This window comes from Dama dama, chromosome 7 (assembly GCF_033118175.1).
Source record: "Dama dama isolate Ldn47 chromosome 7, ASM3311817v1, whole genome shotgun sequence".
NCBI classification, from domain to species: Eukaryota; Metazoa; Chordata; class Mammalia; order Artiodactyla; family Cervidae; genus Dama; species Dama dama.
The window spans coordinates 3,641,425-3,667,868 of record NC_083687.1 but is presented as its reverse complement, the minus strand read 5'-3'; the positions used below and the strand labels follow the sequence as shown (position 1 = coordinate 3,667,868).

The window sequence follows — 26,444 nt, the reverse complement described above, 5'->3', positions numbered from 1 at the left end:
CCAGGAAGACAGCAGCCAAGGGGAAGTGATTTCAGTGTTTTGCTTGTATCAATATGTGCCTGAGTTGTACAGAAGCTGTCTTGCTGCGGGGAGGCATTAAATATCTGGTCTGTTCTATGACCCTCTTACCCTGCCACAGGGCATCTTCAAGTAGCAGGTGCCCTAATAGGTTTTAAATGCCTAACTCATGCCCACACAATTTTAATCAGCCTAATCCTCAGTTTAAAGGAGAAAGAAGAAAGGTGAGCCCTCACCCACTTGGGTAGCAGCTACTGGGGCAGGCTAGGCAGTAGAGCTTTTGGAACATGCCAGGGAGTAATGTTGGCCAGAGTTCCTCAATTGCTTCCACTACCACTCACCCGTTTGAAGAAGGTTAAAGGAGACAAAAGATAAGAAATGGTTAGAGGAAGCCTTAGAGGCAGCAGCCTTCCCAGTGCATTGCTTAGAGTAGCATAGATATGGGGTGGAAGGACAGGAGGAGAGGAGTTTAAGGTAAGGACACTTACTTTGTTGATGATAAATGTCCTTCCAGCCATTAGGGTAAGGACCCTTACCTTTGCTTACCTTACACCACAGCACCAAGATGTAATGTTGGTTCTTTTTCCTTGGTTCTTGTCTTGGCAAAGAATTGAAATGACAGGTTAATACAAATCAAGCAGGCAACTGTTGTTGGGCAATCGGTAAGCAATACGCACTCGAGGTGCGAGAATGGACTAACCCTCACAGGAGTGGCCCTGTTCCATATTGGTCTACCTCTTTATAGCCCACATTTCCTCCCTCGAGTGGTCCCTGGGGCCTGATTAGTTATGCCTTAGGCAAATTGGTCTTCCTTATCCAAGACCAATCAAGGAAGGTGGCATGTTGGGCACATTTCCTGCAGGAAGTCTTCACTCAGGGCAATGTTTTTTTGTTTGCTTGTTTGTTTTCCACCTTCTTCCTACCCTTCGAATATGTGATCTTTCAGCCACCACTTCCTCTAACTACCATTTTGGACCCTTTTCTCCTACTCTAACTGCCTAATGCTAATACAAAAAAAAAAAAATATTTGACCATCTTTGCCATTTGTCATATCTTCCCCTGTGTTAGTTTACAATTATAAATCAAATTATGTATATACAATTTTGTTTTGTTTATGAAACATTTCAGCTTTATGCATAAGCCTAAGAATCAGCTATCACCTTATATTGGGTACTAAGTCGCTTCAGTCGTGTCTGACTCTTTGCGACCCTATAGACTGTAGCCCGCCAGGCTCCTCTGTCCATGGGATTCTCCAGGCAAGAACACAAGAGTGGGTTGACATTTCCTACTCCAAAGGATCTTCCTGACCCAGGGATCAAGCCCACGTCTTATGTCTCCTTCTGGCAGGCAGGTTCTTTACCACTAGCACCACCTGGGAAACCCATCAATATATTAGAAATGTTTTAATTATCAAGAAGGACTTTGATTACTTTTCAAAAGAGGTCTAGGAATACCTAGAGTTAATATAATATAAATCTAATTGCACATAAAATTAAAACACTACTTACTCATTCCATGAGGTCATGAATTCTATTTTAATGCACAGTAATTGATACAGTTGATCTAGACTGTTTTAGGGAAAAATTTTTGTGAAGTCACAAGTTTCCAAAATAATAACTCTGCAAGTGATAGTTTAGGAGGTGCTCTCCCACTCTGCACAACCATACAGGCCTCCCAAACCATCTTATAATGGTTCCATTAAGCATTGTGTAACATTCTACCTATTTTGATTTTTACCTCCTAGACATTTCTGTGTACTAGACATGAAGTGTACTAGACAGTACACTTAAATGTACTGTCACATAATAGTTGTCTTATTATAATTTTTTATTGTCACTCATTTATTTTGCATAAATTATATAGTAATGCTTCAAGCTTGTAGGTGACATGGGTTATATTTCAGATGTGTGTATTCTACAACAACTTACTGAAAGAAGCTGTATTTAATGTGTGGAAGAAGAGAGAGATATTCCCTTTTTTAGGCTCAGCCTTATGGGGTAAGTGGCCACTAGTCAGAGAATGTTAACTCTGGTTTTATTACAGGGTCCTTCTATCCTTATCTGTCTTCTCAGATTGAGAATAACTATGATGATTAATCTTTAAGATTGCACTTAGGTATTTGTGTAGGCATATCCTTTACACCTTACAAGAATGTGATGAGTTGGTAATCATCACCCTGTTTTACTGAGAAAGAATTTGAGGATTTTGAAACGACTTTGAAACATAAAATAACTTGTCATACATCCAGTTATAACTACTGGGTGGCAGGTCTAAGACTTAAAATCAGTGTGTTTAACTGTACAGGTGGTATTCTTAACCCACTATCAGGCTGTCAGCATAGCTCTTAATGCTGATGGCCTGGAGAATTCCATGAACTGTATAGTCCACGGGGTCACAAAGAGTCAGACATGACTCACCAACTTTCATTTGTCACTGAAATATAATCACAGGCTTCCCTGGTGGCTCACAGGTAAAGAATCTGCCTGCAATTCAGGAGACTGGAGTTCGATCCCTGGGTCAGAAAGATCACCTGGAGGAAGGCATGGCCACCTACACCAGTACTCTTGCCCAGAGAATCCCATGGACAGAGGAGCCTGGCAGGCTACAGTCCATAGGGTCACACAGAGTCAGGCACAACCGAAGCGACTAAGCAGCAGCAACAATAAAGTATAATCACACACAAAAAGTCATAAATTGAATGAGATTTTATAATAGCAATTTATAGTGCCTTCTTTGTAATTTTTATTGAATCAATACAGTTTAAAATAATTGTAATGATTTTATACTATTTAATTATATATTATAATTTAAATGTTCAGATTAATTTATTTCAAAACAAACTATGTAGTATTTAAAATAAAGAGGAAGTTAGATAAAACTAATTTTATAACTCTTATTATCATAGTAACTTTTATAGACAGAAGTGGTAGAAATGACAGGTATTTATGGCATTAAATTAGTAGATTTACAGATGCATTTTTCTCAGTGAAATTCTCTGATGCAAGTCGAGTAACAGATATTTTTAAGTATCTTAGCTTTTACCTTATTCATTATTTGCCATGAGAGCAACGGATGAAGAAAAGCACTCGCACTCCAGAGAATCACCTCCTCTTACACACAGTCCACCTTTCAATGCTAGAAAATCTGGGCGACTCATGAAGAAAAGTATTGAACACCTTTAATTAAATTTAAAAAAATGAAACACTGTAGTCACTAAACTTAGTGTGGATAAAGGAAATAGTAACATAAACGAATGGTTTCTATAGTCTTCACCTTCTGTCTACTGAAGGCAAATGTTCTAACGTTGGGTAGGCACCTTACAGAGGTCAAGAAACATACCTCCTGTGCTTCATCTAAAGTTGGTATAGTGCCATAATGTGGTAAAATTTAATTTTCTCCTTGTTCTGCTTCACAAGTTCCCTTGCTCCTTTCAAGTAATGTCTCAGATATACTTCTTTCAGTAAAGGCAGTGCCACAGAATCCCTCTCTCTTCAACCTAAGGATGAAATCGATGCATTAGTGGTAAGCACAAAGAAAATTGAAACTACAATCCAAAAACTTTTCAATTCTGGTATCTGTCCACCCCAGTGTCACTTTAGTTCATCTTTTGTATATGTCATTAATATTTTCATGGATCCTGATGGCTCTGCTTCATGGAAAGGCCAAACTATTCCACTAGTATTTAACAAATTTAAAGTAATGTAAACAGATTCTATGAATGACTCACATTACGTTTAGAAGTGAATGTATTTACCAAAATTTAATTGCTGATATCACTAAAGCTTACTTTGTTTTGTTGTTAATCTTGGTTTTAAGTAAACTTTTTCCACTCTGGACAATTTCAAGTTTGCCTTTTTGTAGTACTCTCGCAAAAGTATGTGCTATTTTGAAATGTGTTTAACTTTTTCTAATATATGCAGCATTTCTAATTATAGTGTTACAGTAAGAGGAGCCCCAATCAATAAAAAGGATTTTGTATCCTCAACTTTAAATAGATTCCCTTAGTGATTCTCCATTCCTAGAAAATAGTGTGCTGCCTGCTTTGCTGAAACTTGGGATGTATTTGATGGTTTTTAAATTTTAAATCAGAGATTGAGCTGCGTGCTAAGTCACTTCAGTCGTGTCCAACTCTTTGCAACCCTGTGGACTGTTGCCTGCCAGGTTCCTCTATCCATGGGATTTTCCAGGCAAGAATACTGGAGTGGGTGGCCATGCCCTCCTCCAGGGTACCTTCCCAACCTAGGGATCAAACCCACATTTCCTGTGTCTACTTCATTGGCTGGCAGATTCTTTACCTACTGAGTGACCTGGGAAGCCCAACCTATGATGCAGCTTAAATAAATCACAGATGGGGAAATCCTTGGCATAGTCCCAGCACCTGTGGTCAGTCAATATATGTTCTGTTTTGTTCCTCAATGAGCCTAGCAGTGTTAGCACTGGGGCAAGACAGCTAAATATAGACTCTTACTTCAGTACACATGTGTTTGTGTGTGTGTGTGTGTGTGTGTGTGTGTGTGTGTGTGTGTGTGTGTGGTTGAAAGATTAGAGAGCCATGGTAGCCTCCCTGCATTGACCTGTGTTCTCCCAAATGTTTCCATCCTCGCTAACTCCATATCCTTGCTCTTGGACCAGCAGGGACAGAGAGGGGACTGTGCTAACAGGTTGGATTAATACTTTGGATTAATAGATTCTATTCATATTTTCCTGTACCAGTGCTATAGGACAAACATTAGTACATCAAACTATTATGACTCCACTTTTCTGTTTATGTAGCATCCAAAAATGTTTGTTGCCCTAAGGTAAAGAAAGAGTGAGTCTAAATTCACTTAAGCCTAGGCAGGTGGTGTTGAAAATTTTCAGACAATACCATGAAAACAACAATTGTCAGGATTAGTGAGGGGATATCTCCTCTCCTGGAAAAGGCATATTCTGTGCTAAGAAGCAGAACATACCCTGATCAATATAAAGTGTCACGAGCAGTCCAAGTCTAGGTCCTGAGCTCCTTACTTTTCCTTATGCTTTTTCAAAAACATTGATTTCACAGACTTTAAGGGAAAAAAAAATGCAGAAGGGCTTTCCACATCCAGGAGAAGTTTTGTAGTTGCTCCAGTGCCAAACACCTAAGCTCAGATTCCAGGTAAACTGTAGCACCTGGGAGTCAGTTCCAGAGGTATGTGGACACACTGCCTGTCCCAGAGGTTCTGTGACAGTTTCTATTTCCCAGCACTGATAGAGCATTTTATAAGTCTATAAAAATGAAGCAGAGATAAACTCATCACAAATAAAAGTTTAAAAAATTAACATTCACTTACTACAAATATAGTCTTTCCATGTGATTGAATTATTTGAAGAGAATAGAAATATCTGTACTCTCCCCATTCTTTTGTCTAGTCTATAAAAGAAATTTTCCTTTTAGACATTATCAAGTATACTTTTGCTAAAACAATATGAAGGACAGAAAGGGAAAGTGACAACATCTATAAGATCAAATTCTTATGTTCCCCATTTCCATTGGAAAGTATTTATTTTCAGGTAACAGAAAACTTAGCCATTTATTTGAATAAAGCAATTAATATAAAAGTATATAGAGATTATACTTTCTATTAAGATTTAGATATGATCTAAGAAATATCACTTATGTATACTCTACCATATCCACTCCCCCACCTCCAATCACACATACATGATGCCAACAGAAAAACACTTTGTGTTCAAGGATCCATGAAACCAAATGTTTTGTTGAAGGATACTATCGATATTAGTAATATAATGCCAAATATTTGTGATATAATCATATTTAGAAGGTGTTGCAGTTAAGATTCTATTGAGCAATCATTTCTATGTTGCTGACTATGTGGAGTTGGATAAATATATTTGTTCTGAATAAAAGTCCACAGGGGGTTGAAAGCAGATGATGATTTCAGAGAAAGGTAAGGTTTTTCTAGTGAGTATCTACAGAGGGCATGCAGAAGATGAAGCTGGTGAGCTCAGCCAGCACCAGACAAAAAAACCCTGTAATGCCATGTGGAAATCATTGAATTTTAGGTATATGATATGTCAGCAAAGGCTTGTCAGCAGGAACTGGTATAATCTGGAATTTTTTTTTTTTTTAACAGAAAATTAAAAGTTGCAACAATACATATTCTGTCTGTGGCATTTATTAACTTTGCATCCATATGTTGTAAATTTGGATGCCGTTCTGTGCTGATGCCACAAGAATTCTAGTCAGTGGTTTGCCTCTTTACAAGTCCTAATGTGTTTGCTTCTCTGTCTGGCTGCTTGATGAACAGCATAATGCATTTGTCTAAAGTAAAGCCTTCCAAATCCTACCTTCAAGGCCAAATTGCCTTGTAGTCTACCTTCCAAAGGCAGGAGGCAGCCTCTCTAGAGTCCTCTGAATATCTTCAGCAGGTTTTGTGTCCTTTCTTTTGTTCTATTTTTTTTCTCCTGTGGCTTCAGCACCCTTGTCATTGCTGTCTGGCATCCTGTTGCTATCTCCTCTACAGACAGGAATGGCTGTGCAAGGAGACCTTCCCCAAATTGATATCCCACCTCAACAATTTCTCTCAGAACCAGTCATTTGGCATTGCTCCTTGCCAACTGGGATTCACTAGTACTTGCTTTTCCATCTTTGGCTAGTAGCACCATGAGTCTCAGAAGCAAATTTGATGCAGTAGAGGGCCAAAAGTGACTGTACTGAATGAAATCCCCCCACCAGCTAACTAGTTGTCATCACTTAATTTTCTCCCACAGCCCTAGTCCAATTCAACAGGTTTCTGTCTAGGTTTTACTTAAGACATTTTATCCTTGAAGATATGTTTTCTTGAAATGGAAAACAGGATACAGCTCCCTTGAGAATCAACATGCTAAGTGATTTGTAAAATACACTTCTCTGATGTCTCACATGGTAGATAATCTGCCTGCAATGCAGGTCACCTGGGTTCAATCCCTGGATCGGGAAGATCCCCTGGAGAAGGGAATGGCTACCCACTCCAGCATTCTTGCCTGGAGAATTCCCTGGACAGAAGAGCCTGGCAGCCATGGGGTCTCAAAGAGTTGGAAGCACACTTCCATCTTTAACGATGTCTTGTCAAGAATCTTCTAGTTTGCTTTTTGCTTTAGACACCATACACTCAAGACAGTTTAATTCCTCATGAATTCTAGACTATGGAGCCTTCTTGGGAATAGGCATTGTCTTTTTCACTTGTGAAAATTTTCAACAAACAAATTCCAGGTAGTCTGAACATTGTATTTCTTGGAAGAGCACAACAAATGCCATAAATTATAGTGGAATAGTTAAAATAATGAATTGTCATCTTATGACATCATCAGCATCCATGGCCCCAGAAACTGAAATCAGACAGTTCTTGGTGTTCCAGAAGACTCCCAGGCCCTGGATTGTTTCAGGCGCAGTAAACAGAAAGTTGCCTTCAGCACAGAACCTGGTGCATACTCACTGGCAAACCTACTATCTTTGTTTCTAAATCTGAAATTTTGTACATGGGAGGTCCTTTGTCAATTGTGTATTTTCCTTTTGTAGATCCAGCTCTAGAGGCATATAAGAATTTTTTATTTCTGTTCATTTGTTTGCTTGCTTATTCTTGCTTTTCTTAAAATTCAGGGATTTTCCTGAAATGCATCTCACTTTGGCTCTTTTCTCTTAAGTTCAGAATAGAATTAGGTAAACACTTATATTCTGCATCCTGCAAAAACTTTTCTTCTGTTATTTATTTGTTTTTCTTCTTTATGTTTTGATTTCTCCTTGTGTAATTCTTACTATTACATATCAGCTTTCCTGGATCTATTTTCCATGTCTCTGATATTTCCTTCATAACCTTTATCTATTCATGTACTTTTCTTTGTATTTAATCGTTCTGTACAAAATTTCTGATTTCAATCATCGTCTCCTTAATTTAAAATACTGTATTGTTGTCTTGCTTTGAGTTCCCCTAGAGGAGGACAATGTGGAAAGATGTAGTTATGTGAAGTTTATTTAGAAGGAAATCTCTGGAAACCTTGGTAGAGGAGTAAGGAAGTAAAATAAGAAAATTAAGGAAACCCATGTAATGTGCATTCTCAAACAAGCTAAAGACATATCTCCATTTGTGCACAGAGCAGTTGCTTTGTGCAACTGATCAGCTTTCTTTGAAGCAGCTGCAGCTTAGCAGCTGAACTTTAGCAACCAAACCTATGGGACAACTACAGCCAGCACCACATCTAAGGGTGGAGCAGGCTGGGGTGTTTGCAAGCCGACTCTCTCCAATCACTAGCTGACAACTGGTCCATAGAAAGTTAGTCCTGGCGTGTCCTCCCTGCTCTGTGCTTAAGTAGGGTATCCCTCAAGGCCAGAGCAAGCCTCCAGCAAGAAAATAAATAGACGCTGGTTACATGAAGATAACAAAGCCAATGGATATGTGCAGAGTATGCACAGTGTCTGTTACAGAGAGTATTGGTGGAATTTATATAATAAGAACATCTTCTCCCAGCCCAGAATCATGTTTACAAAAAGAACTCTTTTTTGTAGAGAAGAAGACGCTTTTATTATTATTAAGCATTAGATCTGAATGTGATGGGCATCATGGGCCATTCACCAAGAGATGAAAAGACAGGGAGAGATCTCATCCTTTTACAGCCAAGCAGATACAAACCATTACGTACTTGTTCTCAATGTAAAAAACAAGTAATCCCCAAGTAAGAGGGCTTGATAGCACACAGAGAGCACCCTAACTTTGCATGATTATTGGTTAGCTAATCAGGCTCATCCAGGACAAAGCAGACTTCTTGTGTCTTTATGACAGGAAGTACTGCAACCTGGAGCAAGGCCCCTAACAAAGTTAGGCTTTTACCATCCCCTCACAGAAACTAGGAGGTAAATGCTTGTCTTGATGCTTGCGTTTAAAAGGTGCCTCTGTATCCTTGAGAAAGACATTCCTAGGTCATAAAGCTGACAAAAGGCCTAACATATCTTCTAAAGAATTTATGTACTTTTCAAAGAGAGGAGAAAGTACTTACAATCAGAAGTTTTCTAAATTAAAGTCTCTGGGGGGAAAATAAAAAAATCGCTCCGAGAAAAAGGAGTGAGGATAATCTCTCCCCTTATTTTCAACGGGAAAAACTAAGTCTCTTATTTTTTATTTGTAATTGTTTGTAAATTGGAAATCAAGTCTTTTTAAAACGATGAAATGTTTGTGCCTGCATTTTATCTCAACTGCTGAGTGAAATGTGTTTGTTCAAGTGTTTGTCTTCCTGCAATTCAGTTGGCTTGTATTCATTGTGTTCAGATGTTCTGCCTGACTTTCCTGTCCATGGCTACGAGTATTATATGTTATTTTTATTTGTAAGCTTAGACATGATTATTGAAATTGAATAATGATGAAGTCCTTTAAATAATAAGTGGAAAACAGAGATCCCTGTGGGTCACTGATCCCTGGGTTTCCAAAAACCCTGGCTTTCCGAGATTTCTCCAAACCTCAAAGCAAAGCATGTGGAACCTATTTCTTGGTTACTTCTCAGCTGTTGAGTTCAGGGAGAATCATTACACCAATACAGGGAGATCCCTGGGTTGGGAAGATCCCCTGGAGGTGGACATGGCAACCCACTGAAGTTTTCTTGTGTGGAGAATCCCATGGACAGAAGAGCCTGGCTGGCCATGGTCCATAGGGTCACAAAGAGTCGGACACAACTGAAGTGACTTAGCATGCAAGGACACCCTTTCTCCACAAAGTCCAGATCCTTGACCCCCAGGCTCTTTCTGGGATCTACTCCCCTCTTTTTCTGCCTCACCACTGGCCTCCAATGCAAATGCTTTCACATCCCAATTACAGTTTCCTCTACCTAACCCAAACAAAGCCTCTGGGTGGATTAGAAAAAGCAGATGCTAGGGAACTATATTTTGGTAATTGTGGCCCCAGGTCATTCTATTTCCACAAAATAAATGTTTTTGAGTATCTTACTTAATAAGCAGATGACTTTTAAATTAAATGTCTTTCATTTTTAAATTCAAGAGTTTGACCTGTGATCAAATCTTCGTATAGGTTTCATTACATCAAGGTTGATGGCCTAAATGCAAAGGAAATCCAAAAAAGAGGGAATATGTGTATAAGTATAGCTAATTCTCTTTGCTGTACAACAGAAACTCACACAAGATTGTGTTTCAACTATACTCCAATAAAAATTATAATAAAATAATGACCTTTTTTCCGCTTGAATAATGAAATGATCCTTGTGTTGTATTGAGATGCTCTTCATTGTTTTGGATAAAACCTTTTCAGAGTTTGGAAAACCAAACCATCCTTGATGTTCCTTAGAGTGCGTGGTTTGATTGTTCTGAGTTGAGGGTCATACACTCTAGCAAACCCTCAACTTCCAAACTCAAGCACAAAGAATCTTTTGTTTGGTACTTCCTACCGCTCTGATTTCCAATTACTGACCTATTTTAGAAATACTACCCTTTGTCTCATTGATGTTTCTGGCCCTTCACTCTTCATGAATTTAGATAGTGTTTGGCTGGGTGTACAGCTCTGGCAAGATTCCCTCACAAAGCTAACCGTTTGGGCCACACATGCTGTAATCTAGGAGAGTTCTTGCCTGTTCAGCCTGGGGGAGCAAGGCAAAGGCAAAAGAAACTGAGATCCTCTTCAGGGTCAGCTGTTGCATCTCTACAACAGACAAATATGTACACACATATGTGTACACATATATATGTACACACACTTATATATGTACACATATATATAACATTTGTACAAAATCCCTTTGTGAGGATGCAAGTTGGGCAGATGAATGTACTAGAAAAGAATTTCTACATAAGTATAGTTACAAATACTTTTAAATTAGTTATTCAGACAATCCCATTCAGTCCAAAATATAAATAATTCACTTGTTTCCATTTGAATTTTGTGATAGAGAAAGCTGTACAGATAATAGAATTATTTATTACTGAAGAGGATTTATATTAAAAGATAGTTCAGTTCTCTGGGCATTAATAATAATAAAAAAATCTGCAGAAAACACTCAGTAAGTTATAACTCTGAGGATAAAATATGACAAGAGTAATTGCTAAAGTAAAACCAAAGTATAAAATTTTTGTGTACTCTGTATTATGTGTTTTCAACATTTCTTTTATTTAGCTTATTCCTGGCACTGGTAGAGTTTTCAGGAGAATAATTAGGATGTTTGAATGCATTGCCTTTTTTAGTTCATATTTGTTTTTATATTGTTTTGAACCTTAGATATTTAGCAAGTCATATTTGACTAATGCTATTATTGTTATTATTATCATCATTTTAACACTGAAGGATTAGAAGCTCAAACTAGTTAGGTCACTTATCAAAATTTATACACTATTGAGGGAAAGAGCTGCAATTTTTGCTGTAGTACCCATGATCAGAATCTGGACTGTTGAAGCTAATATGACATGTGTTCTTTCAAGGTTATATCATCCATTTGACATGCTGTATGATTCTCTTGAAAGTTAAAATTCAAGAAAGTAGACATGGTGATTTTAATTTTTTTTCTTATTCTAAACGCATGAGCTTTTTGGCTTAGAGTAGTTTCCAAATATATGATCTCTTGGAGTAAAGTAGTACATTTAAATTAATTTAATAATAATTAGCTTTTTCCAGTAGTCATGTATGGATGTGAGAGCTGGGACATAAGTAAGGCTGAACCCCCCAAAATTGATGCTTTTATACTGTGGTCCTTGAGAAGACTCTTGAGAGTCCCTTGGACTGCAAGGAGATCCAACCAGTCAATACTAAAGGAAATCGATCCTGAATATTCATTGCAAAGACTGATACTGAAGCTGAAGCTCCAGTACTGTGGCCACTTGCTGTGAAGAGGCAACTCATTGGAAAGGACCCTGATGCTGGGGAGGCAGGAGGAGAATGGGATGACAGAGGATGAGATAGTTGGATGGCATCACCGACTCAATGGACATGAGTTTGAGCAAGCTCAGGGAGGTGGTAAAGGACAGAAAAGCCTAGTGTACTGCAGTCCATGAGGTCACAAAGATTTGGACACCACTGAGTGACTGAATTGAACTGAATTGAACTGAAGAATTCTTGCATCCCTAGAATAAACCCAGTCTGATCATGGTGTATGAGCTTTTTGATATCTTGCTGAATTATGTTTGCTAACATTTTGTTGAGGATTTTTGCATCTATGTTCATCATTGATATTAACATGTAGTTTTCTTTTTTTGCATGTTGTCTTTGTCTGGTTTTGGTATCAGGCTGATGGTGGCCTCATAGGATGAGTTTGGAAGTGTTTTCTGCAGTTTTTTGAGAGAGTTTTAGGATAGACACATTAGCTCTTCTCTAAATGTTTGATATAATTCTGTGAAGCCATCTGGTCCTGGGCTTTTGTTTTATGGGAGATTTTTGATCACAGCTTCAATTTCAGTGCTTGTAATTGGGTTACTCATAATTTATATTTCTTCCTGATCCAGTCTTGGAAGATTGAACTTTTCTAAGAATCTGTCCATTTCTTCCAGGTTACCAATTTTATTGCCATATAGTTGTTCATAATAGTCTTTCACAATCCTTTGTATTTCTGTGTTGTCTGTTTTAACCTCTCCTTTTTCATTCCTAATTTTGTTGACTTGATTCTCTCTTTTTTTCTTGATGAGTCTGGCTAAAGGTTTGTCACTATTGTTTATCTTCTCAAAGAACCAGCTTTTAGTTTTATTACTCTTTACTATTGTTGCTTTCATTTAATTTTCATTTATTTATGCTCAGTTTTTATGATTTCTTTCCTTCTACTAATTTTGAGACTTCTTATTCTTTATTCTACAGTTGTTTCAGGTATATAGTTAGGTTGTCTGTTCAATGTTTTTCTTGTTTCATGAGGTAGGATTGCATTGCTATAAACTTCCCTCTTAGAACTCCTTTTGCTGCATAGGTTTTGAGCTGTTGTCTTTTCCTTGTCATTTGTTTATAGATTTTTTTTTAATTTCCCTTTTGATTTCTTCAGTAAAGTATTGGTTATTTAGAAATGTATTGTTTAATCTCCATGTGTTTATGTTTTATACAGGGTTTCTCTTGTAATTGATGTCTACTTTTATAGCATTGTGGTCAGAGAAGATGTTTGACACAATTCCAATTTTCTTAAATTTACTGAGGTTTGATTTGTGACCCTAGATGTGATCTATCCTGGAGAATGTTCCATGTGCACTTGAGAAGATGTATTCTTCTGCATTTGAATGGAATGTCCTAAAAATATCAATGAGATCCATCTCATATAGTGTATCATTTAAGACTTGTGTTTCCTTAATTAATTATCTGTTTTGATGATCTGTCCATTGGTGTGAGTGGGGTTTTAAAGTCTCCTATTATTATTGTTATTATTATTGGGAGAAATATCAATAACCTCAGATATGCAGATGACACCACCCTTATGGCAGAAAGTGAAGAAGAACTAAAAATCCTCTTGATGAAAGTGAAAGAGGAGAGTGAAAAAGTTGGCTTAATACTCAACATTCAGAAAACTAAGATCATGGCATCTGTTCCCATCGCTTCATGGCAAATAAATGGGGAAACAGTGGAAACAGTGGCTGATTTATTTTTTTGGGCTCCAAAATCACTGCAGATGGTGATTGCAGCCGTGAAATTAAAAGACACTTACTCCCTGGAAGGAAAGTTATGACCAACCTAGATAGCATATTAAAAAGGAGAGACATTACTTTGTCAACAAAGGTCCATCTAGTCAAGGCTATGGTTTTTCCAGTGGTCATGTATGGATGTGAGAGTTGGACTATAAAGAAAACTGAGCAAAGAAGAATTGATGCTTTTGAACTGTGGTGTTGAGATGACTCTTAAGAGTCTTTTGGGCTGCAAGGAGATCCAACCAGTCCATCCTAAAGGAGATCAGTCCTGGCTATTCATTGGAAGGACTGATGTTGAAACTGCAGCTCCAATACTTTGGCCACCTGATGTGAAGAGCTGACTCATTGGAAAAGACCCTGATGCTGGGAAAGATTGAGAGCGGGAGGAGAAGGGGATGACAGAGGATGAGATGGTTGGATGGCATCACTGACTCATGGGTTTGGCAAGACTGCAGCAGTTGGTGATGTTAAGGGAGGCCTGGCATGCTGTGGTTCATGGGGTCACAAAGAGTCGGACACGACTCAGTGAATGAACTGAACTGAACTGATTATTATTGTGTTACTATTAATTCCTCCTTTTATGTCTGTTAGTGTTTGTCTCATGTATTGAGGTTCTCCTGTGTTGGGGGCTTAGATATTTACAATTGCTATGTCTTCCTCTTGGATTGATTCCTTGATCGTTATGTGGTGTCCTTCTTTATCTCTTGTAATCTTTATTTTAAGGTCTATTTTGTCTGATATGAGGATTGCTACTCCAGCTTTCTTTTGCTTCCCATTTGCATGGAATATATTTTTTCATCCTGTCTCTATCAGTCTATATGTGTCTTTAGGTCTGAAGTGGGTTTCTTGCAGACAGCATATGTATGGGTCTTGTTTTTGTGTTCATTAAGCCAGTCTCTGTCTTTTGGTTGGAGCATTTAATCCATTTACATTTAAAGTAATTATTGATATATATGTTCCTATTGCCATTTTCTTAATTGTTTGTGGTTGATTTTGCAGTTTTTTTCTACTCTTGTGTTTCTTGAGTTTATAAGTCCCTTTAGCATTTGCTGTAAAGCTAGTTTGGCGGTACTGAATTCTCTTAACTTTTGCTTGCCTGAAACCTTTTTGTTTCTCCATCAATTTTGAATGAGATCCTTGCTCAGTACAGTAATCTTTGTTGTACATTTTCCCCATACTTTAAATCTATCTTGCCATTATTCCCTTCTGGCCTGCAGAGTTCCTGCTGAAAGATCAGCTCTTAAACATAGGGGTTTCCCTTGCATTTTACTTGTTGCTTTTCCCTTAATCCCTTTAATATTCTTTCTTTGTGTTTATTCTTTGTTAGTTTGTTTAGTATGAGTCTTGGCATATTTATGCTTGGGTTTACCCTGTATGGGACTCTGTGCCTCTTGAACTTGATTGACTATTTCCTTTTTCATCCTGGGGAAATTTTCAACTATAATCTCTTCAAAACTTTTCTCATACACTTTCTTTCTCTCTTATTCTTCTGGGACCCCTATAATTTCAATGTTTTTGTGTTTGATTTTGTTCCAGAGATCCCTGAGACTATCCTCAGTTCTTTTCATTCTTTTTACTTTATTCTGCTCTTCAGGAGTTATTTCCACCATTATATCTTCCAACTCACTGATTCGTTCTTCTGCTTCAGATATTCTGCTATTTATTCCTTTTAGAGTATTTTTAATTTCTGTAATTGTGTTGTTTGTCTCTTTATGTTTATTCTTTAATTATTCTAGGTCTTTGTTAATTGATTCTTGCATTTCCTCCATTCTGTTTTTAAGCTTTTTGATCATCTTTACTATCATTATTCTGAGTTTTTTTTCAGATAGTTTGCCTATTTCCTCTTCACTTGTTTGGACTTCTGTGTTTCTAGTTTGTTCCTTCATTTGTGGAGTATTTCTCTGCCTTTTCATCTTTTTTTTTTTTTTTTAACTTATTGTGTTTGAGGTCTCCTCTCAGGCTTCAAGGTTGAATTCTTCCTTCCTCTTTGTTTCTGCTTTCCTACGGTTGGTCCAGCTGTCTGTGTGAGCTTTGTATAGGGTAGGCTTTGTGCTGAGTTGTGTGTGTGTGTGTGTGTTTGTTTTTCCTCTGATGGACAAGGCTGAGTGAGGTGGTAATCTTGTCTGCTGATGATTGGGTTTGTATTTTTGTTTTGTTTGTTGTTTAGATGAGGCGTCTTGCACAGGTGGTTGTGTGATACCACGTATTGTATTCAAGTGATTTCCTTTATGTGAGTTCTCACTATTTGATACTCTACAGGGGTAGTTCTCTGGTAGTCTGGAGTCTTGAAGTCAGTTCTCGCTCTTGAAAGGCTCAGGCCTTGTTCTCTTTGTAAGTTCAAAATGAGAATTATTTCTGATTTCTCAGAAATCTTGTCTGACAGAAAAGGTCCTGAAGTGATGCTCTCATTGTATGTGCATCCACGAGGCAGGAATCAGCAGCAATCCTATTTTTTTTATTATTATTATTATTATCCTTTGAAATTTAGTGAATTGCTAGTTTGGGAGAGGAGAAGCAAGAAAAGTAAAATAAAATTAATATTATTTATGGTAACTTTTGAGCTTCTCAGGTGGCTCGGCAGATTAACAATACATCTATAATGCAGGAGACTCAGGTTCCACCCCTGGGTCAGGAAGATTCCTTGGAGCAGAGCATGGCAACCCACTCCAGTATCATTTCCTGGAGAGTCTCATGAACAGAGGAGCCATGTGGGATACAACCGATAGGTTGCAAAGAGTCAGACATGACTGAGCAAGCATGTGTTAATTTTTCATTGAATTTTACTTCCCTGAAATCTTTGCAAAATGAGCTGGACTTGAGTCCCAACTTTGCTGAGGTTACTTAAGTCTTTTAAACTCCATATCCTAATTTGAATTATGTGAATGTTATGCAAGGTTATTGAAAGATTAGAGATGACATGAGTAAAAACTTTGCCCAAGGGAGTAAAGTCAGAAGCATCTGAACTGAACTGATCAGTCATCTGTAATAACTCAGGTGCAGTGCTCACAAAAATCTGAGGGTATGCAGCTCACTCAGAATCAAGGCCAACATAATGCCTAACAGCCCTTGATTTAACTTACTCCTGTATGAGGCGGCAAATGATAGCAGAGTGATGGGTAGGACCTGTTCCCTTGGGAATGAGCCTGTGAGAGAAGCCTCTGTTTTGCTCACTTTCATGGAGAGCAAGTAACCATTTCACCACCTCTCAAAAAATATCTGTAAAATCCTGGTTTTCCTAAAGAACAGTGGCATCATGGGTTCATTGCCTGCAAATGATTACTTGTCAGACAAAAAGCAATATTTTCCTTCCAGTGGAGTTAATGGCATTTCTGTCGCTTCTTTTTGGGGATTCAGTATTTTCATTTAGCTGATTAAAATGTACAGTTAATTATTATGCCAGATTTAAAAAGAAAAATCAAACTCTTAAAAATTATTTTGAAATATTTAAATGACTTATGCCAGATTTTTACTTTCCACTTGGGGAAAATTTGCTTATATTATGTCCTTTTGTCGTCTCCTCAGTAAATGTTAAATCGATGTAAAATAAGTGGATTTGTATTTATAAAAATAACTTTTTTCACAGGAAGAAGAATTAAGAAAAAGTGGGGAAGCCAAGTATGCCCACTTGAGTGACGAACTTCATGTATTAATTGAAGTGTTTGCTCCACCGGGGGAGGCTTATTCACGTATGAGTCACGCATTGGAAGAGATTAAAAAATTTCTGGTTCCCGTAAGTATTTTTCATTTTTTACAAAGAAGTTACTCATCAGTTCCTATTAAAAATGTGCCTTTGATCTTCATTGACTTTCTAGAATAGAAATTTATGTTGCAGATTATTTATTTGTAGAGTTAATGTGAAAGTGAAAATAGAAAGGAATAAAAAAAGCACTTATCACAGGCTCTGGCATGTTGCTACCAAGTTGTGATTTGGCAGTAGTTTTTCTTCCACATGTTACATCCTGTGCGATCCTTCACAGCCATGAAGAGTAAGACAATTAACACTAAAGCTTAAATACATAGCTGAAGTTGTATACTTTTCTTTTGTTTCTTTTTGATTTATTTATTTATTTATTTATTTTTATTTATTTATTTTTTCAGTGGGTTTATTGCTTGTTAGTTGACATGTATTATTCATAATTTTTAATTAACAGAGAAAATATTTCCAGGTATAGTGGAAGGGGAAAGAGACTCAATATGCAATATGTGTAATGACAGTGATAGTATTTGAAATGATTGTGTACTTTTATGCAATAGTATGCTAGGTGCTGACTCATTATAAAACATAATGTAAAATAATCAATATTAATAAAACTAAACATTTATTGACATCATGCAAAAGTCAGAAAAATAAAATCATTGCATTGTATGAGAGAAACAGAACATTCAGTGTTCAGAAAATGTAAGCCAGCATATTCAGGGTTGCATATTGAATAGAATTCTCTACTGATTTTCTAAGGAATAGAAGAAGGTTAAATAATGAAGCTTTCCTAAAGGGCAACAATTTAGCATTATAGGAAGAGGTAGTTTGAACAGAAAGCTTGGCATCAGGCTTGGACCTGGAAATAAAATAATTAGAGAAGGCTGAGTAAAGTTTTTCTGGATTGTCCTGGCAGATGTCTTCAGCAGAGAGAGAAAAAGAGTAGCTGTGATTAATCTGTGCAATGAAGAAACAGTATAGATTTCTAAACTAAGTAATAAACTCAGAGGAAATGTGGGTAAGATTCATTGACTAGCAGTAATTTTGAAAATAGGGGAAAAAAACCCAGAATTTCACAACAGAAAAGTATAAAAATATAGCCACACAACCTATTTATATGCCCAGTTGTAAAATTTCTGTCAAGACGAGGTTATAGAATAATCCCATATCACTCTGATTATTCCATAACTTTATATGCACCCAGAATTTCTGCCCAATTTACTATCTGGCACTTGTCTGAACACCTTCCTAAATCGACCCTGCGTTTCTTAAAAATGAGCATGCTGTGTCCTCTCTTCCTTTTGTTTTTGAACTAAATGCTGGGTGCTGTTGGGTAAATAGTTTTACAATATTTAGCTCAGACCAGCCCGACCTCTGGTGATCTAAGTGGTATCAAAAAAGGCCTGCATTACTAATTCCTTTTGGGACTGTAGACAAGTCGGTTAAATTTCCACAACTTTAGCTTCAGTTCAGTTCAGGTGCTCAGTTGTGTCTGATTCTTCCTGACCCCGTGGACTACAGCATGCCAGACTTCCCTGTCCTTCACCAACTCCTGGAGCTTGCTCAAAATCGTGTCCATCGAGTCAGTGATGCCATCCAACCATCTCATCTTCTGTCGCCCCCTTCTCCTCATGCTTTCAATCTCATCCAGCATCAGGGTCTTTTCCAAAGAGTCAGTTATTCACATCAGGTGACCAAAGTATTGGAGTTTCAGCTTTGGCATCAATCCTTCCAATAAATATTCAGGACTGATTTCCTTAAGATTGACTTTAGCTTATTCATCTTTAAAAAGAAGATAGTAATAATAGGTATTGTGAATACTAAAAATAGCAGATATTGTTATTGTGAATAATAATAATAACAGGCACTGTGAATATTAAATGGAGTAGTGCATATGAAAGGACAGAAAATTATAAAGGATGATATATGTTTTATTATATATTATATGTAAGTAAATTGGCATTTTCAATCTATTATTGTAGTAGAATCTTGGAATGATGTTTTGAAGTGAAATATGTAAGATGAAATTCTACTCCATTACTACAAGATTTTAGACCTAGGCTGTAGGCTAGGTTGACCCCATTTTATTATAAATACCAGTGATACATTTCACTTACTTCTTGGACTTCTTGATACTTGTAATCATTTCATTTATTTCTTCTCCACTGAATTATGCTCTGTGCGGGCAGGGCTAGCCAAGCCTCTCATATTCCCCACATTTGGAGTCGTGCCTGGCACAGTAACTGTTTGATAGTCTGACAGAGGGAGTCACTGGGGATGACGCAGGCATTAAACAGCTATCTGGTGAGATCTGGGGAACGGTCAACATTCTCTCCCTAAACAGATCTACGTGTAGGCTGAAAACCTTCCTTTGGTCAACGTGTTCTGCTCCTGCTTCCTCTCAGTGTTATCTCTGCCCATTCAGATGTTCCTCACTGTGCATCCAACATTCCAGGCTTCCTCGTTCCTAAGGGCCTTTGACGATTCTTCTCCAGATTATTGACAACAGGTTCCAGCTCGCAGGGTAGCACTGCAGGCAACCCTTCCCTCACCATCCAGTCTAAGCAGCCTCCCTGTCCTTGTAGAGCCCTGTTATATTGTGTCCGCAACACCGTCTGACACTCAATTTCTGCAGTTCACTGTCCTGTCACTCCCTGGCCCTCTTCACTTACCTATTTTCCTCATAACTTGGTGTCAGGTACATAAGGAAGCACTTAATGCATATGTTTTATGAATGAATAAGCTTTAAAAATATTCAGATATCTCTCAATGTTGAATTAGCAAATTTTACAATCAATGAAGCAATTCTATTTGGTAAATGTTGCCCATTTTGCTTTGCTGGTCTCAGCACCAGGCAGAGGATAGCAGCTGTCTGCTTCACTCATCATCAGAACTGCAGGGGGTGAAAATTAACTGCCAGTTCTTTTTCATTTATCTGGAATCACTTAGGGATTCAGGTTTCTTTTGACATTTATATGAAGGTCCTTAGAAATGCTAACGTATCAAGATACTAATATTTACAAACATTGCAGTGAAGAATTATACCCAGGAAGAGGCAAGCTGAAACAACACAGAAGGCTACTGTCAGATGAAGCCCACTGATATCAGATTCCTCTGTACGTGTTACATCACACTACATGCAGCATCTTACCATGGTTAAAAGCTTCACCTCTATCTGTGTCACTCAACAACATCTATACAACTTGTCCCACAATGGGCTATAATCATCTAAGACTGCCAGCTGTAGAACACATAACTCAATATTATTGCTGTGGGGAAAATTTCCAGCTGGATGGTTTCCATTCAGTCCTATCAAAACAAGTAGAGTGACAGGTCAATAAAGCATCAATAAATTGAACTCTGCTGATTTTAAATCTCTAATGCTTTGAGAAGGTACTATGTTAAAGACTTCCATGTATTAGCTACTTTGTCTTGCAAACAAGGTTACAAGTATCAAATAAATTATTTGACAAATAATGACAAAAGGGATATAAAACTCTAAACTAATATATATTTCAATATGTGAATGCCCTATGTGAATGCCCTTCTCCTCACTTTATAAGATATAAAAGGAAACAAGTATTGTCATTATTACATATTGTAACACTCCTTGTAAAAAAACATTGACTGGTTTGATCTCATTGCAATCCATGGGACTGTCAAGAGTCTTCTTCAGCACCACAGTTTGAAAACATCAGTTCTTCTGCACTCAGCCTTCTTCATGGCCCAACGCTCAATCTGTACATGACTACTGAAAACATCACAGCTTTGACTATATGGAACTTTGTTGGCAAAGTGGTCTCTGCTTTTTAATTTGCTGTCTAGGTTTGTCATAGCTTTACTTCCAAGGAGCAAGTGTCTTGTAATTTCATGGCTGCAGTCACTGTCCACAGTGATTTTGAAGCCCAATAAAAGAAAATCTCTTATTGTTTCTAATCCCTCCCCTTCTATTTGTCATGAAAAGATGGAACAAGATGACATGATCTTTATTTTTTGAATGTTGAGTTTTAAGCCAGGTTTTTCACTATCTTTCACCTTCCTCAAGAGGCTCTTTAGTCCCTCTTCACTTTCTACCATTAAGGTGGTGTCATCTGCATAACTGAGATTATATTTCTCCTGGAAATCTTGATTCCAACTTGTGCTTCATCCAGCCTGGCATTTTGCATGATGTACTCTACATATAAGTTAAATAATCAGGGTGATAACATATAGCCTTGATGTACTCCTTTCCCAATTTTGAACCAGTCAGTTGTTCTGTGTCCAGTTCTAAGTGTTGCATCCTGACCCATAAACAAGATTATCAGGAGGCAGGTAAGAAGGTCTAGTATTCCTGTGTCTTTAATAATTTCCCAGTTTATTGTGATCCACAAAGTCAATGGCTTTAGCATAATCAGTGGAGAAAAATTAGATGATTTTCTTCGAGATTCTCTTGCTTTCCCTATGATCCAATGGATGTTGGCAATTTAATCTCTGTTCCTCTGCCTTCTCTAAACCCAGCTGTTACTCCTTGAAGTTCTTCGTTGATGTACTACTGAAGCCTACCTTGAAGGATGTTGTACATTATCTTCCTAACATGTGAAATGAGCACAACTGTATGGCAGTTAGCATTTCCTTTCTTTGGGACTGGAAAGAAAAGTGACCTGTTCCCATGCTGTGAACACTGCTGAGTGTTCGAAATTTGCTAACATAGTGAGTGCAGTATTTTAACAGCACCATTTTTAGGATTTGAAATAGCTCAGCTGGAATTCTATCACCTCCACTAGCTTTGTTTGCAGTAGTGCTTCCTGAGGCCCACTTGACTTCATACTCCAGGATGTCTGGCTCTAGGTGAGTGACCACACAACTGTGGTTATCTAGGTCATCAAGACCTTCTTTGTACAGTTCTTCTGTGTATTCTTGCCCTCTCTTCTTAATCTCTTCTGCTTCTGTGGGGTCCTTACAGTTTCTGGCATTTATCATGCCCATCCTTGCATGAAATGGTCCCTTGATACCTCCAATTTTCTTGAAGACATATCCAGTTTTTTTCCATTCTATTGTTTTCCTCTATTTCTTTGCATTGTTTATTTAAGAAGGCCTTCTTATCTCTCCTTGCTATTCTCTGGAACTCTGCATTCACTGGAGCATATCTTCACTTTTCTCCCAGCCTTTCCCTTCTGTTTCTTCCTCAGTTAAATATAAAGCTGCCTGAGACAATCACTTTGCCTTCTTGCATTCCTTTTTCTTTGGGATGGTTTTGGTTTCTGCCTCCTGTACAATGTTATGAACCTATATCCGTAGTTCTTCAGGCACTCTCTCTACCAGATCTAATCCCTTAAATTTATTTGTTACCTCCACTGTATAATCATAAGAGATTTGATTTAGGTCATACCTGAATGGCCTATTGCTATTCCCTACTTTCTTCAATTTAAGCCTGAGTTTTGCAATGAGGGGGCTTCCCTTGTGACTCAGCTGGTAAAGAATCTACCTGCAATGTGAGAGACCTGGGTTTGATCCCTGGGTTAGGACGATCCCCTGGAGAACGGAAAGGCTACCCACTCCAGTATTCTGGCCTGGAGAATTCACAAAGAGTCAGACAGGACTGAGTGACTTTCACTTTCACTTTTGCATTGAGGAGCTCATGAGAGTGTATAGATTCTCCATCTTTAGCTGCGAAGAATATACTCAATCTGCTTTTGGTATTGACCTTTTGATGATTTCCATGGATAGAGTCATCTCTTGTGTTGTTAGAAAAGATTGTTTACTATGACCAATGGGTTCTCTTGACAAAGCTCAGTTACCTTTGCCCTACTTCACTTGGTACTCCAAGAGCAAACTTGCCTGTTAATCTAGGTATCTCTTCCTACTTTTGCATTCTAATCCCCTGTGTGTAAAAGGATATCTTTTTTTTTTTTTCTTTTTCTTTTTTTTGGTGTTAGATTTAGGTCTTGTAAGTCTTCATAGAACCAGTCAGCTTCAGCTTCTTCATCATTAATGATTGGAGCATAGACTTGGATTACTGTGATGTTGAATTTTTTGCCTTGGGAATGAACCAAGGGCATCCAGTAATTTTTGAGATTGCACCCCATTCCTGCATTTTGGATGCTTTTGTTGACCATGATGGCAATTCCATTTCTTCTAAGGGATTCTTGCCCATAGTTATTAATATAATGATGATCTGAATTAAATTTACTCATTCCTGTCCATTTTAGTTCACTGATTCTTAAGATCAGTGTTCACTTTTTCCATCTCCTGCTTGACCATGTCCTATTTACCTTGACCCATGGATGTAACATTCCAGGTTCCTTTGCAATATTGTTATTTACAGCATCAGACTTCAGTTTCACCACTGGACATGTCCACAACTGAGGTCAGTTCCCCTTTGGCTCAGGCACTTCCTTCTTTCTGGAGGGATTACTAATTGCCCTCTGCTCTTCCCCAGTAGCATTTTGGATAATTTTTTATCTTGTCAGGCTCATCTTCCAGTGTCATATCTTTTTGCATTTTCATACTGTTCATTGAGTTCTCGAGGCAAGAATACTGAAGGGTTTACCATTTCTTCCTCCAGTGGACAATGTGTTGTCAGAAATCTTCACTATGACCCACCTGTCTTGGGTGGCCCTGCATGGCATAGCTTATGACTTCATTGACTTGTGCAAGCCCTTTCACCACAACAAGGCTGTTAACGATGAAGGGGAGATTTTCATGCACTGAAAAAGGATTTATAGCATTTTGGTAGATTATAAACATAAGAATATTTAGAAATAAATCTATTATAATAGAAATATATAAAAATTCATACTATAATTTTACTAAAAAGTAAAAATTTGGTCAAAGTGAATATATATGGAAAACAGTGTATTAAATAAAAACCCACCAGCTAGCAAAAGCAATATTGGTATATATCAAGACCATGAATTGGGGCATGGCAGGTGTGTTTCATCTGACTGACAGAGAAGTTCATAGTACAAGGAAGCAACATCCTGCAAGCAAGAGAATGATAGAGAATGATAGAGAATGGAGTAAAACAGTAACATTCAGTGCAGAGGGGGAAGAGAACTCACAACCTGGATGTCATCTTTCATTGTTATGGTGGTTGTTAAAATGTTGTCAAGGGTCCACAGATTTCTATCTTCCAAATCAGTGAATTCCCTTTTATTTCCCATTATTAACCATGCTCTATTAATAATGGACCTCCACCCTTCCCCAGTAGCATACTGGACACCTTCTGACCTGTGGGGCTCATTTTCCAGTGTCATATCTTTTTGCCTTTCCCTACATGAAACTAAAAGATGCTTGTTTCTTAGAAGAAAAGCTATGACAAATCTAGACAGCATTTTAAAAAGCAGAGACATTAATTTTCTGACAAGGGTCCATATAGTCAAAGCTATGATTTTTCCAGTAGTCACATATGTATATGGGAGTTAGACCATACAGAAGGCTGAGGACTGAAGAATTGATGTTTTCAAACTGTGGTGTTGGAGAAAATTCTTGAGAGTCCCTTGGACTGTAAGGAAATTAAACCAGTAAATGCTAAAGGAAATCAGTTATGAATATCCATTGGAAGGACTGATGCTGAAGCTGAAGCTCCAGTGTTTTGGCCACCTGATGCAAAGACCAGACTCATTGGAAAAGAGCCTGATGCTGGGAAAGATTGAAGGTAGGAGGAGAAGGAGACAATAGAAGATGAGATGTCTGGATGGCATCACCAACTCAATGAACATGAGTCTGAGCAAGCTCTACGAGATGGTGAAGGACAGGAAAGCCTGGCATGCTGCAGTCCATGGGGTTGCAAAGAGTTGGACATAACTGAGCAACTGAACAACAACAACTGTTCATGGGTTGTCACTGCAAAAATAATACAGTGATTTGCCATTCCCTCCTCCAGTGGACCACGTTTTGTCAGAACTCTTCTCCATGACCTGTCTGACCTGGATGATCCTGTACATCATAGCTCAGAGATTCACTGAATTATGCAAGTCCCTTCACCACAAAAAGGCTGTGATGCTTTAAGGTGAAACCACTCCAGCTGTGGATGTGTCTGGTGTTGAAAGTAAAGTCCAATGCTGTAAAGAATAATATTGCATAGGAACCTGGAAATTTAGGTCCATAAATCAAGTTGGATGCACTTAAGCAGGAAGTGGCAACAGTGAACAATGGCATCTTAGAAATTAGTGAACTAAAATTGATAGAGGATGAGCAAATTTAATTTAGATGACAATTATACTACCATAAGAGTCCCTTAGAATAAATAAAATTACCTTCATGGTCAACAGAAGAGTCCAAAATACAGTATTTGGTGCAGTCTCAAAAACAACAGGATGCCCTTGGTTCGTTTCCAAGGCAAACCATTCAGCGTCACAGTAACCCAAGTCTATGACTCAACCACTATTTCTGAAGACGTTAAAGTTGACTGGTTCCATGAAGACTTACAAGACCTTCTAAATCTAATACTAGAAAAGATGTCCTTTTAATCACAGGAAGTTAGAATGCAAAAGTAGGAGGAGATACCTGGATTAACAGACAAGTTTGGTCTTGAAATACCAAATACAGCAGGACAAAGGTAACTGAATTTTGTCAAAAGAACACATTGGTCATAGGAAATAACCTTTTCTAACAACACAAGAGATGACTATATCCATGGAAATCACCAAAAGGTCAGTACCAAAAGCAGATTGAGTATATTATTTGCAGCCAAAGATGGAAATTTCCATCCAGTCACCAGATCAAGACATGGAGCTGACTGTGGCTCAGATTTTGAGCTCCTCATTGCAAAATTCAGATTAAATTGAAGAAAGTAAGGAAAACCACTAGGCCATTCAGGTATGATCTAAATCAAATCCCTTATGATTATACACTGGAGGTGACAAATAGATTCAATAAATTAGATCTGGTAGACAGAGTGCCTGAAGAACTATGCATGGAATTTCACAACATTGTACAGGAAGCAGGGACTAAAACCATCCCAAAGAAATGCAAGAAGTCAAAGTAGTTGTCTCAGCAGGCTTTACAAAAAGCTGAGAAAATAAGAGAAGTGAAAGTCAAGGGAGAAAGGGAAAGGTATATACACAAGTGAATGCAAAGTTCCAGAGGAGAGATAAGAAGGCCTTCTTAAATGAACAATGCAAATAAATGGAGGAAAATAATAAA

At 37.8% G+C, this 26,444-nt stretch overlaps 1 protein-coding gene across 1 annotated transcript in view; it reads left to right on the top strand.

Annotated features, from left to right (window-relative positions):
- The window catches only part of KHDRBS2 (KH RNA binding domain containing, signal transduction associated 2), a 640,575-nt gene that overhangs the window by 293,807 nt on the left and 320,324 nt on the right, over window positions 1-26,444 (top strand). Inside the window, exon 4 of the mRNA XM_061146045.1 lies at window positions 17,205-17,351. Coding sequence (XP_061002028.1) covers window positions 17,205-17,351 — 147 coding nt within the window. The remainder of the gene's footprint in view (window positions 1-17,204; window positions 17,352-26,444) is intronic.